Below are 16,878 nucleotides of genomic sequence, written 5' to 3'. Positions count from 1 at the left end.
CTGATGTTGGTTTGTGACGGTATGAACTGTGATGGTTTTTGTAACTATATGAATAATCTGAGCATGGTATAAAAAAGGTGAGCAACTGCATTCAACCGCTCATAAACTCCATTTGGAAAAGAGGAAGAGGAAAATTTTTTAAAACGCTGCCCCAGTCGTTTATAATTTCCTTCCATTTTCCAAAGACACGTCTCCTCTGAGAGACAGAGAGAGAACTGTTCGGCCTCATCCTAAACCCAGATTTTCCAGCCTCGTTCCCTCTCAGCTGCTCATAATGCGGACCATTCAGACAAGTGTGTTTGTTTGTATGTGTGTGCGTGCGTGCATGTGTGCATGAATGTGCAATTCTTGCCCACAGCTCCCAGGTTGTGCCGTAAAAACGTTTTTCTTTCCGCTGTAAATTTGAACAAACAATATCAGCAGACAAACCTCTGTCAAATATTTCCACCTTTATAAAACTTTGGGGAAAAGCATTTTGGAGACATGACTTTTAACATGTTTCTCTCTTTACAGGTAATGTGGGGTCTAATAGTGAAGGGGAAACCCAGACTGAAAAGTTACTGATGCAACACCTAACGAAAAATTCCATTTAAGCAAACCTATTTCATAAGACAACTGTCAAGTGCAGTCAGTCTGTCTATTTTAAATCCTTCATTTATGACAAACATCTCAAGAAATTGCTTTTCACCTAAAACTGGTGTCATCACTTTTACATATGAAAATATCAAATTTTAATATTAAATTTGAAATGCCACTTACCGGTAATGTTAATCTAAGAAACAGCTGTTGTAAAAAAAAAAAACAAGGTTCTGCAGACAAAACGCGCAGGGATTAAAACAGGACAGCATTCCTGTGATTAACAAGACCCATACAGATAATTTTCAGTGCAAACATGAGAACCATTACAGCCCTTCTGGGTAACCATGACGACACCAACAATCCCCCAACTCACTCAATTTGAGTCTTTATATTGATCTGGTTAATTACTGACAGACCAGTTAAACAGGATGAAGCAAACTGTCTCTTCACTTCAGTAATTCTTCAGTAAACACACACAGACACACACTCACAAGATGTCCAACTTATTATAACGGAGGTTTTCTAAGTTCAACTCTGTTTGACGTGTGTGTTTGTGTGTGTGTTTGTGTGTGCGTGCTACAAAGCCCCATGATGACAACGACGTCAACAACTCCATGGTTGCCACAGAAACAAGTCATGAGGGATCACCAGAGAAGAAACGTGGAACAGGCTTTGACAATCAGCTGATTGTGACAAGCCACCACCTTCTATTTCTGTTAGTGTTTGTTCTGAGCGTTGTTCATATTGTTACTATAAACCATCGCCATCTGCATATACTATTAAGCAATTTTCCAAGTTTGATCATGACAGCATAGCTCTGGGGTAGCCACAGCCAAAAAATGTGGTAAATTTATATTACTATTATTATATTACTTACTTACATTCTCATGTATTAAGTTTAACCACTTTTTTAACCACCAATATATCAGTTTATTTGCCCTTCAGTTCGAGGTTTTGTTTCTGCTCTGTCTTAAATTCATCACTGATTCAAGCTGCCTGTGTTTTCATCGTAAACACATTCTGAAGATCGGACAGATTACGCTGAGGCTCACCCCAGGAGATTGATTGTGCAATTCGAGGTGATGTGCAGAAGCCCCCTTTATGAAAGTATATTGACAGTGAGGGATTTCTCATTTCAATGTTTTTGTGATATTTTGGTAGTTTAAGGTTGATTTTGTGGTAATTTCTAGCTGATTTTAATACAGTGCAATGCCTTATTTATTTATTCCATCCAGGTGTTTGAGCACTTTGCCATTCGAGTTTTTAGTTGGGGGATTTTCTTTTAAAAGGTGACTTGACATTTCCTCACCATTTTCTCTATTTCAATGGTTTATTAAAAAATTCAGTGAATCTTCTTTGACAAGCATCAAAACATTATTAAAATTGAATACAAATGTCCTACTATGTGTATGCAGTCATATTGTGTATCATAATTTATAATACAAAATATCTGTCATTGTTCAATCGAATACTGTAAATACAGTATCATGACAGGTTTGAATTTTTCTATTCTAAAATTCACCTTAATTTCAAGGTGGAAATTATTCTGTACAAAATAATATGTTCTGGAAGAGAGATTGACGTGCTAACTTTCTTCTCTTTCCGCGAGCTAATAAAACTGTCAAATCAGGTGCGTGTAGCTTTGGTGCATAATACGTGTGATGTATGTATAACAAGTGTAGTGCCAGTGCAGAGACACTCTGCTGTTCTCAGCTAATCTGTTAAACAATCAGCTGGCACAAAATGTTTTAAGACAAAAAAAAAAAAAAGAACACGGACATCACCATGCCAACCAAGCCCAAAACCCACAAAGAGACCCATTCGACAAATTCCGACACACACATACACAAACTTGCACGCTCACTAACCCGGGCACACACAGACACAAACTTCAGGTGTTGTGACAAAGGAAAAACAATTAAATGCTCTACATGTCAACAAGACTTGACAATGCAGTGTGTGTATGTTTGTGTATCTAGTGGCTGCCCTAAGCTAAATTCAGCCTTTACATCTTTCTTCAACTGATACCAACACACAAAGCTGCTGACAAGCTTAGGCAACTCAAGACAGAATACAAGACAAGAAGCAGACAGCTGTCACAACATACAATATAGGTACATGGGTATGTACACATGCACGAATGTAAGGACGCATGCACACCTACGGACGGAGACAGACAGACAGACAGACACAGACAGAGACAGACAGACAGACAGACAGACAGACAGACAGACAGACAGACAGACAGACAGACAAAACGATGGGATTCGATGGTTCAACATGCTACAGGGTAAAGGGAAAGCCCTGTTAACTTAAATGACCAAATCAACCGCAAATGGATGGCACTGGTCCTTTTTCCACCGAATGGCCCTGCATAGTTTGACCAGATGAGGGTCAAACATAGTTGGACCACATGAGAGCCAAACTGAGCCAAACCAGACCACAACCAAGCAGGGCTAAACCAAAAGAACCTAACTGTTTTCTCCCTCTTAAAACTCCTGTTTAATGTCTCAACACAGGAAGAGACATCACGGTCATCGTGACCAAAATTAGACAAAGGTTACTCATAAGATAACGGTACCGCCTTTAGCAACAAGATTCTTTTAGAGTGTTCTGAAGATACAGTGACCATCTTAAAAAAAAAAGTTTCCTGCCGTTGTCAGCACTTTGGTCTGGTAGGGTTTGAGGCACGGTATGTCTGCAAAAACAGATGCTACATTTTTAGAGCCAATGTGAAACATGGGAAGACGCATGAAAATCTGCTTGCTAATGAGTCACATTAAATTCTGTATTGGAGGTCCGGCTTGCGGCTTCTCTTACATTTTTGTGTTGTCTCGTACTGTGAAGTTGTTCTAGCATGTGAAAACACAAACCAGCAAGCCTAACAGAGGACTGAACAGTGGGACCAATGAAATTTTCAAGTCAGACATAGTGCATATTTCAGCTGCTGATGGCAGACTTCAACCGATATATCAGTATCATTTTGCTAATGCAAAGACTTCAGTTAAATATTTTAAATTGAGAAACTCACATCAGTTTAATTTCCTTCTAAATAAAGCCACTGTTCAGATGCTGATATTAAGCTGTATGTAGGTTGTTGCATCAGCGCCAGGATGTCTAAAGCCAACAGTTTAATTTAGATGACAGCTTATGTTGACGCTGTGTTGTTTTTAAGATGCTGACTAACCAAATAGCAGACGTGTTGCAATTAAAGTTTGCAACCTGTGATCAGTACAACACTGTAGGCTGTATGAGAAATCTAATTTCTTTACTTTTACTTTTTTCTTTACTTTACTTTTTACCTTCAAATATCGGGAGGGTTTTTCAAAATCTATGCTTAAGATTTGAGCAGCATGATGTTCTGTCATTGGCTTTTCACCAGTTTCTTTTCCAACATGTTTTGTTACTGAATTATAATCTTTTGTCACTTCAGCAGTTTCTGTGAAGTGACAAAGAGAACTCAGCTGACTTCTACAAGAACAGTTGGGAGGGTTGAACTGAGGAAGACCAATTTTGACTTCTGCTGAGCATAAATTTTAAAAAGCTTTTCTTTACATTTTCTCTGGTGAAGCAAGGCCCCTGTGGCCACTCAGGCTTTTTCTTGTGGCTGAAAATTAGGTCTCGTGATGTGAGATTCTTGATGATACCTTATGATACAGTGGAGGCCAAATGTTTGAGGAGAGGCTTCTGCTTCAAGTGATGTCATGTGCTGCACAATGTGATCTGAAAACTGCCCAAAGCTGCATATTTCCCCCTTTTAAAAAAAAAAGGCACTGTTTTCACAAGTCAGTTTTCTGGCTAGTAAAAGGTTATGATTTATGATACATGGGTTGTCAGCTTTGCAGAGCCACAACAGAGACAGGTCCGCGGCTAATTAAACCCACTGAGGAGGATATGTTTTCGCTTATGACAGCTGAGTTGTTTGTCAAAGCTGAATTTCAACGGATACACTGCTTCAACTTGGTGAAGCAGTATATCCTGGGCTAGGGAACCATTCATTAAATTTTGGGACAGGTCCATTTTACATAGCAGGAAAACTTCCAGTTATAAAACAATTTTCTGAGTAACCGTTCCCTCCTCTTTTTATTTTGAAAGAGAACGTTAAAAGAGCACAGCAGAGAAGGCAGGCTTCTGTTTGTCATAAGGGAGCGGCTGTGATTCACCTACTCACACGAACTCAACACACACCTACATTACTAGATTTCCTTTCCTTTCCTTCTTTCGTCCATGATCATACTAGCAGCTGACTGTCTAACCAAAGCAGCGACACACAGGCACTGCAGCTCGGAATAAAACCGTCCAATTCAATATATTCAGACGTCAGTTTACTGCAAACCTAGTAACCCACCCAACCCAACTGGGATCCTAAAATGTGTTTCATACGAGAAATTAATGTTAAGGAATTACTGCGCCACGCCAACCCCCCCATATGTAGGTATCTGAAGAGGAATAAACTACATTTCTTTACATACATAATACAATGTGAAACTGATATTTTTTTTGGTTGCAATATGGGAGCTAAAAAGTGATTTCATTGTAATAAATCCCATTGTATTGGAATTTTTCCATGTGGCCAAAAAAGCAGAATTTTGAGGGGGAAAGTGATCATAAAATTGGCAGTTAAAATAATATTAACACACACACACTCACACACAGGTTCAGTTACTACAGCTAATTAGTTCCCTTCTGAACTGCTGATCTCAAGTGAAGATCATACTGACAATGGGGACAGAACACCACGTCAGGAGGGAACACGTGTCTCCTGCTTACCTGCCCTGACATCACACAAAACACACAAGCACATAGCAGATAATTTCCTACAATTTTGCTCTAGTCAAGTGACTATCCCTAAATGTGACACGTGTCTCGTGAGTGTTTTACCTCTGGTTCCAGTTGCCATGTCAGCCACCTTCTGAAAAGCATCTAGGAAGGCTCCGGTTACCAGGATGGTGGTCCTGAATCAATGAAAGAGAACACATTTATCTTCCTGAACTGTAACCATATCTGACTGTTACAGCTGATCAAATAATGCTGGCATTGGCCAGCTCAGCAAAAACACACAATATACAGAATAATGAAGTGAACAGAACACAACTACTCAACCACAAATACAGAAAGAAATGGTTATATTATTACATTCACAGAAAGTACAGTGTACATGACTTAATTCCAATTAAATATGAAAAACAGGGCTTTCTGTGTTACTCTGAGTAGAGGGTTCTTATACCACATAAGTCAGGCTGTATGCTCACTCAAACAACCCCGTCACTGTATCAACCTTGAGAGTTTACAGAGCCTATACTTAACTGTGAGTGCCTTTTTCAGAGAAGAACACAACCTTGTTGGTGTGAGAAATGCTTAGTTTTTAGTTTTTCCGGCTTGATACATTTTACAATCCGCCTTGGGGACAAGTTTTATAGATCTTTCTCAAATGAAAACAAAATATTTGCTGTTCTACCCTTGCACTAACATTGGAAAATCTCATGATGTGACAGTCCGCAGATTAACTGACACAGTTAATGCCACTTTTTAAATAATGGATGCCTTCACCATCCATGACAAGTCGGAACTGTGTTAAGCAATGCTATTTCTTTCTTGAAATGAACAAACTTCAGCTCTGTCTTAGAAGCAAGGTGATTCTATCTAGTGAGCTGGTGTGAGGAACCGCTGCAACTAACATTAATGCTAACTTGGTTCAGATGAAAGCAAACCTGGACCGTCAGGGGAAAAATAAACCTGCAGCTCCAACAGAATGGTAACATAAGTCACCTCTTTCCTTTGCCTGATGGTGGCTGGGATGGTAGAGAGAGTAGAGGGAAAAAGTTCCTTAACGATAATATCAAAATAGTTTCTTTCTGTACAATGTGACATATCTCTCAGTAGTGCAGAAGTCTCCAAAGATGGTAACATCTGCAGTGCAACTGTTACACCAGTAACAGTTTATCACTTTATCACCGGTTTATCGCTTTAGAAACGTGTATAAACATTAAAAAAAACCTATATATATATAAAATAAACAATTTTCTTAGAATCACAAATACACATACACATACACACAAAACAGGATATCGAATTACATCATATTCATTAAAAACATTTACCGGTAATTTGTTCATTAAAACATTAAAAACATAAAAGCTGTTTTCTCCACATTGACCCAACCCATATGAATCAGATATGAAAGACATTACTTCCTCATAATTGTCTTCACTGAAAACACACTCGATATCACTTTTCTCACAGCCGCATTGTAATCTAAAAATAAACTAGACTTTATTGTTGCATTTTGAACATTTCCTGATTGTCGTGAGCTTTGCTATGACTTATTTTTTCTCATTGGAAATAATCATCACCCCTCAGAAGTAATTAAAAGTGAATTGACCCAAGAACATCAGCACTATAACTTGGTGTGTATTGCATGAAAAAAGGAGCATAGGTCTGACTCACAGGGGGCATGTTCTTCAGAGTGACTGAGGTGCACTATAAATGACAGTAATCGATTAGAAATAATGCAGCAATTTAAGCACGAATTATGCTTTACTTTGAGCTTTCAGCAGGCAGATCGGACACACACACGCACGCACACGCACACGCACACACACACACACACACACACACACACACACACACACACACGCACACACACACACGCACACACACACACGCACACACACACACACACACACACACACACACACAACACACACCCCCTCCACTTGGCTGGAAAAATAACTTTTGTTTTGAAACCATGTCCTGCCAACCCACATGAGACGCAGCTCGGCCTCAGAGGCCAGTGTAGGAGTGTAACTAGAGACTTTCTGACACACACATTATCATCTTCAATGGACCTATTGTCTGTGTATGAGTGCGTGTGTCTGTCTGTGCGTATTCCATTACCCCATGAGTAGACAACACTGTGCTCTTATAGGGTGAATGCTAGTGCACACAGAAACACACACATAGACACCCATGCACAAACAAGTAATCATATCATATGACACTACTGTTTCATGCATGTATGTGTGCATATTGCAGTTTTACATTCAACAGGCTGTGTGAAATTATCTGCAATAAGAACTGAATTGATAAGACATTTTACTGGCATCTGATGATCTGAAAATACCAATAAACCAACTGGGAAAAGTGAAACATTTCAATCACTATTTCTGAAAGGTCCGTATGGCATCCTCATATGTCCACTGCCCCAGGATACCCAACAAAGACAAAGTTTTGCTACCAATTTATGAAAAATATAGCAAGTAATAGATGAACAGAATAATTATCACAGTTCTACTTCTTGTTTTATGAAGAAAGCTGAAATCCAAGGCAGATGCAGTCTTTCCTTTGTCCAATGTTGGATGACTCCATATTTGTGTTGAGTGGGAAAAGATAACTAAGTGGGAAGTCCTTCACTCAGGTCATATCGGGACAGGGTAGAATGTCAAATCAGAATTGATCGAATATTGGCATTTTGATGAAATCTGAAAATCACAGTTTAGTTTTTCCTGCTTCTATCGACACACAGCCCCAAATCATCACATCCTTACCTTTTTGGTGTGAAAGTAGAATTACTAAGAAGGGACTGAACTTGAAAGTCATTGTAAGAATACTTGTGCCAAACTCAAGGGCCACACAAGCCTGAAAAATTATAATTTGAGCTGTTCAACTCAAGCGATTAAAAAAAAAAACAATAGATTATATCCAAAGGCAGTAATGTAAAATGATAAAAAGGAGAAAAATGCCTTGAAGCCCTTTTGGGAGCCATCATGCTGACATAACATGGCTTAAATTAAGTTTGACACCTCTATTGATGCGATTTATTCTAAGGCTGCTGCCAAACAGGCTTACTTAATAGTCAAGTCACAGTTGACATAGAAAACACTGATTTGAGTGCATCATTAGACTGAGGAGGATGGACCATGGATATGCGAATTTATTTTCATGCCTTGTTTTTGAGTGTGGAGCTTTCTGATGTTTTTACTTGTTTTTAATCAAATGAAGTGCACCTCTTGCATTAGAACTCAGGTGTATTCTCATGATTTTGACAGAACATAAAAATGTGTGTGTTTGCATAGGTCTTACCTGAGCTGTGACTGTAGCTTGACTCCTTTGGTTACAAAGTCCTCCCATGTAGGATAACTGGCCTGTAGAAACACAATAAACCCACAAAATTAATCCTGGAACAGTATCAAGCAATCCCTCCACATTCATTATAAGATATTAACCTCAGTTTTCACAATGTACATTTATTTCACGCTCTCCTGAAAAGATTAAGCTCTTAATCAGGCAGCATGAGCTATTGCTGATGTAGAAGCCTACAGGAAAATTCAACAAACAAAGCCAGATATGTGGACATGGCGCTGATATAATGTTGAACAAATCTGTGGAGAAGCTGAAGGGAGAGAGAAAAAAGGAGGTCATTCTGACTAACTTGCACAGAGTGGACTGAACTAGTTTTTCAGTGATTTATTGCTGATTTTAAGATAATTTCTGGTTGATTTTCAGATGATCCAAAACACACTGCACTATAGCTAATACAGCAATTTATTGCGGAAACTCCATGTTTCCTCACTTTGCAGCTTCCTGCTTTCACAGCTAAAGTTGAGCATTTTGATTTAAAAGTAACCTACACTGTGTGAATGGAAAAAGATCTACGTAAACCGATATCATCAATACAAAATCAGATGTTAATATTCTCAAATTTGGGAGGGTTTATGGGGTAAAACGGTTTCTCATTACTTTATGCAGGAGCAGCTGATTGATTATGTAATGTGAGGCTGCATTACACAGCAGGCTTTGACCTTGGGTACATCTGTGACTGCCAGCTGCTGGTTATTAAATTGAAGGGCAGGAGACTCGTTGGGATGAACACCCAAATCCTACTTTCTCTCTCTCTCTGTTTCACTGAAACATGTCACCCTGTCCGTCCTCTGGCTGTGCTGCCAGTCCACCGCAGAGAGGATAATACCGCTTTAACCCATAACACCTAGCCATTAGCCTCTTAGCTCCAGACCACTAAAGCTGTTAGCCAGTTCTCACTTCGCCACAAGCTGGCTGTGTTCACAGGGGTGGGGGCTAAAAGGTTTAACAGCAAGGGGGATTTAACACGGTGGGTGCAGCTGGACATCTCCTGTCAAGACTAAAGCTGTTTCACAAGAACTTGTAAGCAGATGAAGTGAACTATGGCTGTTTGTGTAATTCAATTTAATCCCTTATCGATGAGGTTCCACTTGTGAAATAAAATCTTTTAACTTGTCATAAAGACAAAACCATGTATACTGCATATCAAAGTCAGCATTAGATCAGGACGGACGAGGAAGGAATAAGACACTGGTCTGGTCACTGTCTTTTGGATAAATGCATATTGTTGGATAATAAGTGAGTGAGTGAGTGAGTGAGTGAGTGAGTGAGTGAGTGAGTGAGTGAGTGAGTGAGTGAGTGAGTGAGTGAGTGAGTGAGTGAGTATCAGTCCTAAAATAGAGACATATTACTCCCCTATGTTAAGTTGAAACATGCTACTGCCAGCATATAATAAAATGAGAGAGAGAGAGAGAGAGAGAGAGAGAGAGAGTTGCATTTCCAGTTTGGATTATAAATACTGTCAAAAAAAGCCTTTGATGCTAAACATCCGCTGTTCAAACAGCGGTAATCATGGCATGAAAAGTTCATCCATGAGACTTAATGTGGTTTCATTTGTGTTGAAGACAGTGGCCACATGTGTCGGGACCTCTCTGGTCCCGCTGATCAGATATCACTGTGTCTTCAAATGCTCCCTAAGTAAGTTCAGACAGGCGCAAATGCTCTGGTCAATCAGAATGAATCCTAACACCAAGTCTGAACAGTGTCTCAGCTTATATGTGTTAAATTTGATCATTTAAAAACCACTGAAGTCATTGATTTGTGTCTAAATACACTATACTCCCAATATTAGAAAACAAAGATTGAAAAAATGTTCACTTAAACGACTTTTTTTAAATCAATACTAGGCTTTTGAAATCATCAGAGATGGAAAGTAAGGCCCTCCATTGACTAAGTCTTTTTTTACAAAATCAGCTATAAATTGCATATTATATTAAAAAAAAGACTTCATACACAACCAAATAATTTCATTTCTCCATAGTACCATGTTAAAGTGAATGAGTGATAAGTAACACAAATACGAAATGATTTAATGTCTGTGTCCTTTTACTTTTACACTGTGTCCATAACTAACTAAAAATTAGAGTATTTTTACAATGCAAAAATTCGAGTATTTTTACAATGCAGTGTTTCAGTGCACCTAAAATAGAAATTCCTTCAGAAACTCAGCTTTCATAGCATCTTCAAGCTGCATTCAAATAAGTGGAAACTACACACTGAATTCCATTCACATGCTCTCCGCCCTCCATGTATAGAAGCTGCTACCCAATCCGCCAGTAATACTGGGTGTACAATTACCTTGACAGAGAAAGAGTGTGTGTGTGTGTGTGTGTGTGTGTGTGTGTGTGTGTGTGTGTGTGTGTGTGTGTGTGTGTGTGTGTGTGTGTGTGTGCGTGCGTGCGCGCGCGCACGTCACTTGCCACCAGCCTACAATCCTGCGAAGATAATCCTGACTTGCTCTACTGACCAACAGAAGAGCATGGACAGTGGTGCAGGACAGACTGATGGATGTGACCCCGCTGACCTTTTTATTTAATTTCTCCAAACACTCATCAGTAGAACAACTTGCGGGCTATTTTTCATTTCCTCTGCCCCACCATCTCCCACTGCAGCGCCTTCAAATATGCAGCTTAAAATTCTAACAGTTTTTAAAGAGTAAGTCTGGCCTTTTTTTCTATCTCACTAGAATATTTAACATGCCATATGTACTATAGTGCCTATAATCATCTTCTTGACATAGTGTCTGCAGGGCATATTTCAAGCAAGGAAACATAGATATCAAATATCCTCTGACCGCAACACTGACAATTATCTTATCTATAATTTTATTGTTAACATCAAAAAATGTCAGTCACTATTAAATTATATTCATTAACTATCTATATTCTTCTTCTCCTTTTGGCTTTTCACTTCAGGGGTCGCCACAGTGAATCAACCTTCTCCATCTGACCCTATTCTCTGTATCCTCCTCTCTCACACCAACTACCTTCATATCCTCTCTAACTACTTCTCTTTGGTCTTCCTCTTGACCTCCCGCTTATAATTATCTTATCAATACCCAAAATAAAAATAAGTATATAAGAATGCCCCTTTAAAAACATAGTGACATTTTACCTAAATATGCGCCAAAAGAGCTTAAACCTGTCCATATTTGCCTGTTAAATAAAATTCAGTATAAAAGTGTTGTTGTTTTTTTAACAGTCATATTAGAAGATTCCTCCCCTGAGCACTTAGGACGAACCACAAAATTATACATTTCAAAGTAAGTCTCTCCATCTGAAAAAGGTGTTTGGTGATATGAACCATCACCGCAGTAAACACAATCACCCAAAAATCAATTAAGAAGTCCCACAGGAATGAATGAGGAGTGGATCTGAAAATGAAAACCAGAGTGCAGAGATTTTTCATTTAATACAACATAGACGTAAAATCTTAATGTAGCTGAATATTTGACACTTATCTGCTAAAGTAAAGATCTAAGATTGTAGTCAAATTAAGCAGATTTAGCATATTTTTTTTTGGTACTGAAAATGGAATGAAAACAAATGATGTATAAATGTTCATATATTGAATCTGCTGACGACAGATGGACAACGGTTAGTTCTCTGGCTGCTGCACGTCCACCCACCCATCAGCTCCATAACCTTTTAAGAAAACGAGGATTGTGGTATATTTATCAGACCAACGTCCATTTAGTGAATGGAATCATTTGCACTGACACTGATAAAATGCAGATTATTGAAGAGGAATCAATAAAGAATCAGACACATCTATAGTTGCCCTGTTTCACTGTAAATATACTCAGTAAATATGATTGATTTAAGATTTTGCTAGGAACTAAGGCCTGAGGCATCCAAGAAATAGGTGAAAACCAGTATGGGTTCCAATGAATAACCGTTCTTTATATTGGAATTAATGTATTCTTTTTAAGGTGACAATCCCTCATACTGTATGTGATATTCTGTCATTCCTCCAAAATGTGGCTGTTGAAAATTTTAAATCTACCAACAAAAAATGGGGATACCAGGAATAATCACAAAGAATTAAAAAAACAACAATTATCTATCTGTAATTGTGGACATGAAAAACATATTTTTACATCAAGTACAATCTAAAGGAAATGCATTTACTCGTTATTTACTGCCCAGGTCTATATGATATTTGTACAACTCTGTATATACCAATGTTTTAGTGAAAACATTTATATGGCTTATAGTGCAAAAGCTGAGAGGCCAGCAAATTCTGAATTCTGCATTCTGAACAACAGGAGCTCAGAAAGGGAGGTTGAAAAAACCTCAATCTTAATAAAATAAAACTATGATTTCAGTGACAAATCCTCCAGCGCTCAGTTCTTGGCAACCACCAAATATTTAGGTTTTGTTCCAGTAAGTTCTGAGGTTTCATCACACTAGTCTTTATGTGGAATTTACTCAGTGAAGGACTGAACACATACATCATCCCCCATCGCACACTATTTTCCAGTTTCAACAGTTTCAACAATAACAAGACATTCTACTTAAAATTCTGATAGACTGATGTGGAAACAACTGAGGAACAACTCAAAATGGAGCAGATTCATGCTGATGTGATTTTTAAGTGAGACAATCTGATGCTGTAATAAAAACACTGCTGCGGCATCCCGTTTTGTGCTCAGCTTCTAATTGGAAGAAAACCTGGTGACCCCAAGGAGACGACAATGCTAAATCTCAATCTCATTGTGTCACTCAGACAAGTCTGGAGTTTTCAGAGGTATTTCACCAGTTGTTTGATTTTTATATTTCTCTCAACCTGTGATCTCAAGTGTGTGTGTGTGTGTGTGTGTGTGTGTGTTGTGTTACTGTATAAAAAAACGGAACCTGAAGATTCTACGTATCAAGACACACCCTGGTGAAGGAACACCATAACCTCTGACATTCGCTGGTGTTTCTGACTAAAGGTGTGATGTGGTAATAACAGCTGCTTTGTCACAAAGTGGAACCATCGTGTGGATTTGGGCAAACTTATCGAATCGTAATCTTTTCCTAAAGCTAAGTGAGTCGGGCCAAACACTAAATAACTGCACTGGATTTATACCTTCAGTGTGCTACAGTTTCATGATTCATGTGATACAGAGCTTGACAAAGGATCAGAATTGGGGCTTCCATTTTCTGTTATGATGCAACACATATCTGTGGACAGTAGTCGGGGATCCATAAAGCAAGAACACCATTGACCTCACAACTTGAATGGTGATGAAATGATTTTCGCAACACTTTCTTTTTTAAGTGGTTGATTACATGGGCTAAGACTCTCAACAATAATTAACGATTGTGTAAGCCTAGGTTCAACTTTTTTTTCTCTCCAATTGACAGAATTCGCACTTGCAATTCCATCACACGTAAATGCATTAATGGCCAGCTCTTCCTGTACCTTCCTAAATACTGTATACATATATGTTCAAAATACAAAGACCACTTCTTTCTATTGAGGTTTGTTTTGGTGAATCAGAACCCAAAACTGATCATTTGACTGACAGGGTCCAGGCTGTTTGTCAAGACCAAAATCCTGACACTTCAAACTAGACTACACGAACCATTTCTAACCTCCTGATTTGCACTTCTTACTAATGGTTTGCAGGCAGCTCTTGTTTCTGTGGAAAAACCGGTCTGCAACGTCAAGGAAAACTGATGGCCCTGCTTCCATAAATCACAGAGTCGGAGCAAAGGCATTGTTCACCAAAATGAATCCTCAGCAAACAGTTTAAGAGAAGGGCCTGATGATGGCTGAGCTTTAGGCTCTCTGTGTGTGTATTTTATTTCTTCCACTTCAAGATCTGTTTGCGCATTGTTGGGACATCATTTTCTTGAATTTTTTTTTTCAAGTCACGTGACAGATGGAGATAAGACAGATGTTCTTTTTTTGATGAAAACCAGTTAAATAAGTCACTGAAATCAGTGCAAAAATATTAAAACATTAGGTGGTACAAAGGGTCTATGACATAAAGGTTTGTGACCCCAGGAAAGATTCAGACAAACAGTTGCTGTACTGATGTGAGTGAAGCAACAAAGTACAAGGAAGGCAGAGCAAGGTCACGCCTGTTCAAACAGCAGGTCGATAGCTTGTCTCCCGTCTTGTTTGACAGACCAGTTTGAGCAAGTGGAAGACAAAATGACAAGAGGGAAAGTCCACAGGTGGGATATAACAGCGGGCTAATGGTTTGTTCAGTTAAACTATGTGTTTGACTTGAAGTCCTTACTTTGGAATAAACAAGTTTTTCATTAAACAAAATAGTCAGAGAAATGACTCACCCTTTCTTACATTCACCCCTTTCATAACTAACTCTTATCTAGCATCAGCAGTGACAGCACACACTTCACTCCCACAAACTAGTGAGCAGCTCAATCACTGGCACGAAGGACATTAAAACTAATTTTAACATTTCTCCACATACCTTTCGGTTCGGTTGTTTAATTTTTTTTTTTTTTTACATTTAATCGAATCATAATTGGAGCCTGAATCGAAGGGTGTGCGGATGTCATAAGACATGATATATCTGTCTACATTTGAAACAATACTCAAAGGTTTTGATGCAAGGTCGAATGTCAAGAAATTATATTGTTGACTATAATTTGGCTGCAACAAGCAACAGGGTACCAGCTGAATGCCAGCTGAGCATCAGAAAGACGTCAAACTAAATATGCATTTTAGTTGGAAATTAAAATCAGGCTGATGTAAAAATGAAACAATCACCTGAAAACTGAAAAAAACTAACTAAAAGGGCCTGCAGCAATTGTCTGTGGCTTCTGCTGCCAAGCACAGGAACTTGGCAAAGGTTCAGGACCTTCTCATAATGATCAGGATGATTAGACTTGTACAGCATAAAAAAAGATTAATACATAATGAAAAAATAACAGGTAGATAGAGGAGAGGAGAAAATAGAGGGGGAACATCAACCCAAATAAATCTAGCCAACAGTCCAAAAATTTCATCTTAGTAGTCACAGTTGCAGACAGTTGCAAAGGGCAACAAAGTAGAAAGTACTGAATTATGAGATTCAGGATGATTTTCACACAGCACTACTTCACAGTATCTGATCTGATTATAAAAGTATTAAACATTTTACTTATGGATCTTTGGTGTCTTACTAGACAAATACTTTTGTGGAATGAAAAATTGGAGCATATTCATCAGCCAATGATTTATATCTCATACCTTTATTGTTTATGTTTCTAATTTGTCCTGTGAAGTAGAAAAACATAGTTTTGCCAAATTTAAGATGTCAATGTAGAACTATTTATAAAAAGAAATAACTTACTGACTACTTTAATATATTATATGTGGAGCAATCCTCAAAATACTTTTGCGGCTTTAAAAAGGATAACAGTTCAATAAAAAGCAGTATGTGAGCTTGAAAGGAAAGTGTTGTTCACATTTTAAAAATGTACCTGATAGTTTATCTTCAGTAACTTGAATGGATATAAATGGAGGGTTGTGAGTCAACTCAGCTAGTTTTGGGTTAATCCATTTCTGTTTACAATACCTGGCCACTCAGGTGTTGAAAATTTGAATACATTTGTTCAGGGACGCGTGAAGCCAGGAAGGTAGAACAATATGAAGTGATGAAAGTGCGTAATACTGGTACCAGCATTAGAGAACATAAGGCGGAAGAGAAGGGGTATGAATAAGATGAGGGCTCCAGCTTGAAGAGAAGATGTAGGATTATTTATCACAAGTGCGGTTTGAACTTGACAGGCTTCTTTAAATTGTGGATTAGCCCTCAATACCCAGAGAAGGCCCATCCAACTGGTTCATAAATAATCCCTTCATCTTTGCTACAAGTGTTTTTTAATGGTGCTGGCCTGAACCTCCATCTCCCTTCACCCCGCACAATCCACTCCATAATGGATATCAGGCAACGCAGCGACTGACTGAAGCCTGCCTGTTTAGCAGCACACAGAGAGGTTAGCAAAGAGCTGACAGACATGAAGCATAGCTGGCAAATTCCAAAGAGAGTCCCAAATCCAGGAGCTAAGAGAGAGTCTCACTCCGCTCCGGTGAATGACGATGACCTAAAGTCTGGTAAGAAGATGTTGTTTTAGTGCTGGAGAATTATCAGAGTCAATTTGCTTTTATTAACTCGACAGAAATCATATTTCTAAAGGCCAAAGTAATGGTGTGGAG

The 16,878-nt window shown here is 38.6% G+C and overlaps 1 protein-coding gene across 5 annotated transcripts in view; it reads right to left on the bottom strand.

The window, feature by feature from the left end:
* Positions 1-16,878, bottom strand: part of mtss1 (MTSS I-BAR domain containing 1) — a 58,007-nt gene that overhangs the window by 32,383 nt on the left and 8,746 nt on the right. For 4 of the 5 annotated variants that reach the window (XM_086150135.1, XM_086150132.1, XM_086150133.1 and 1 more), the window contains exons 2-3: positions 8,662-8,723; positions 5,461-5,534 (exon numbers count right to left, since the gene is read on the bottom strand). In XM_086150135.1, the coding sequence (XP_086006261.1) occupies positions 5,461-5,534; positions 8,662-8,723 (136 nt within the window). Of the gene's footprint in view, positions 1-5,460; positions 5,535-8,661; positions 8,724-16,878 lie in introns of those variants that run through there. The other variant, XM_086150137.1, reaches the window with a different exon arrangement.

This window comes from Fistularia commersonii, chromosome 7 (assembly GCF_037954325.1).
Source record: "Fistularia commersonii isolate RoL2024-O1a breed Wild chromosome 7, RoL_Fcom_v1.0, whole genome shotgun sequence".
In the NCBI taxonomy this organism is placed as follows: Eukaryota; Metazoa; Chordata; class Actinopteri; order Syngnathiformes; family Fistulariidae; genus Fistularia; species Fistularia commersonii.
The sequence above is the reverse complement of the archived record's forward strand: the minus strand, read 5'-3'. Positions and strand labels throughout refer to the sequence as shown.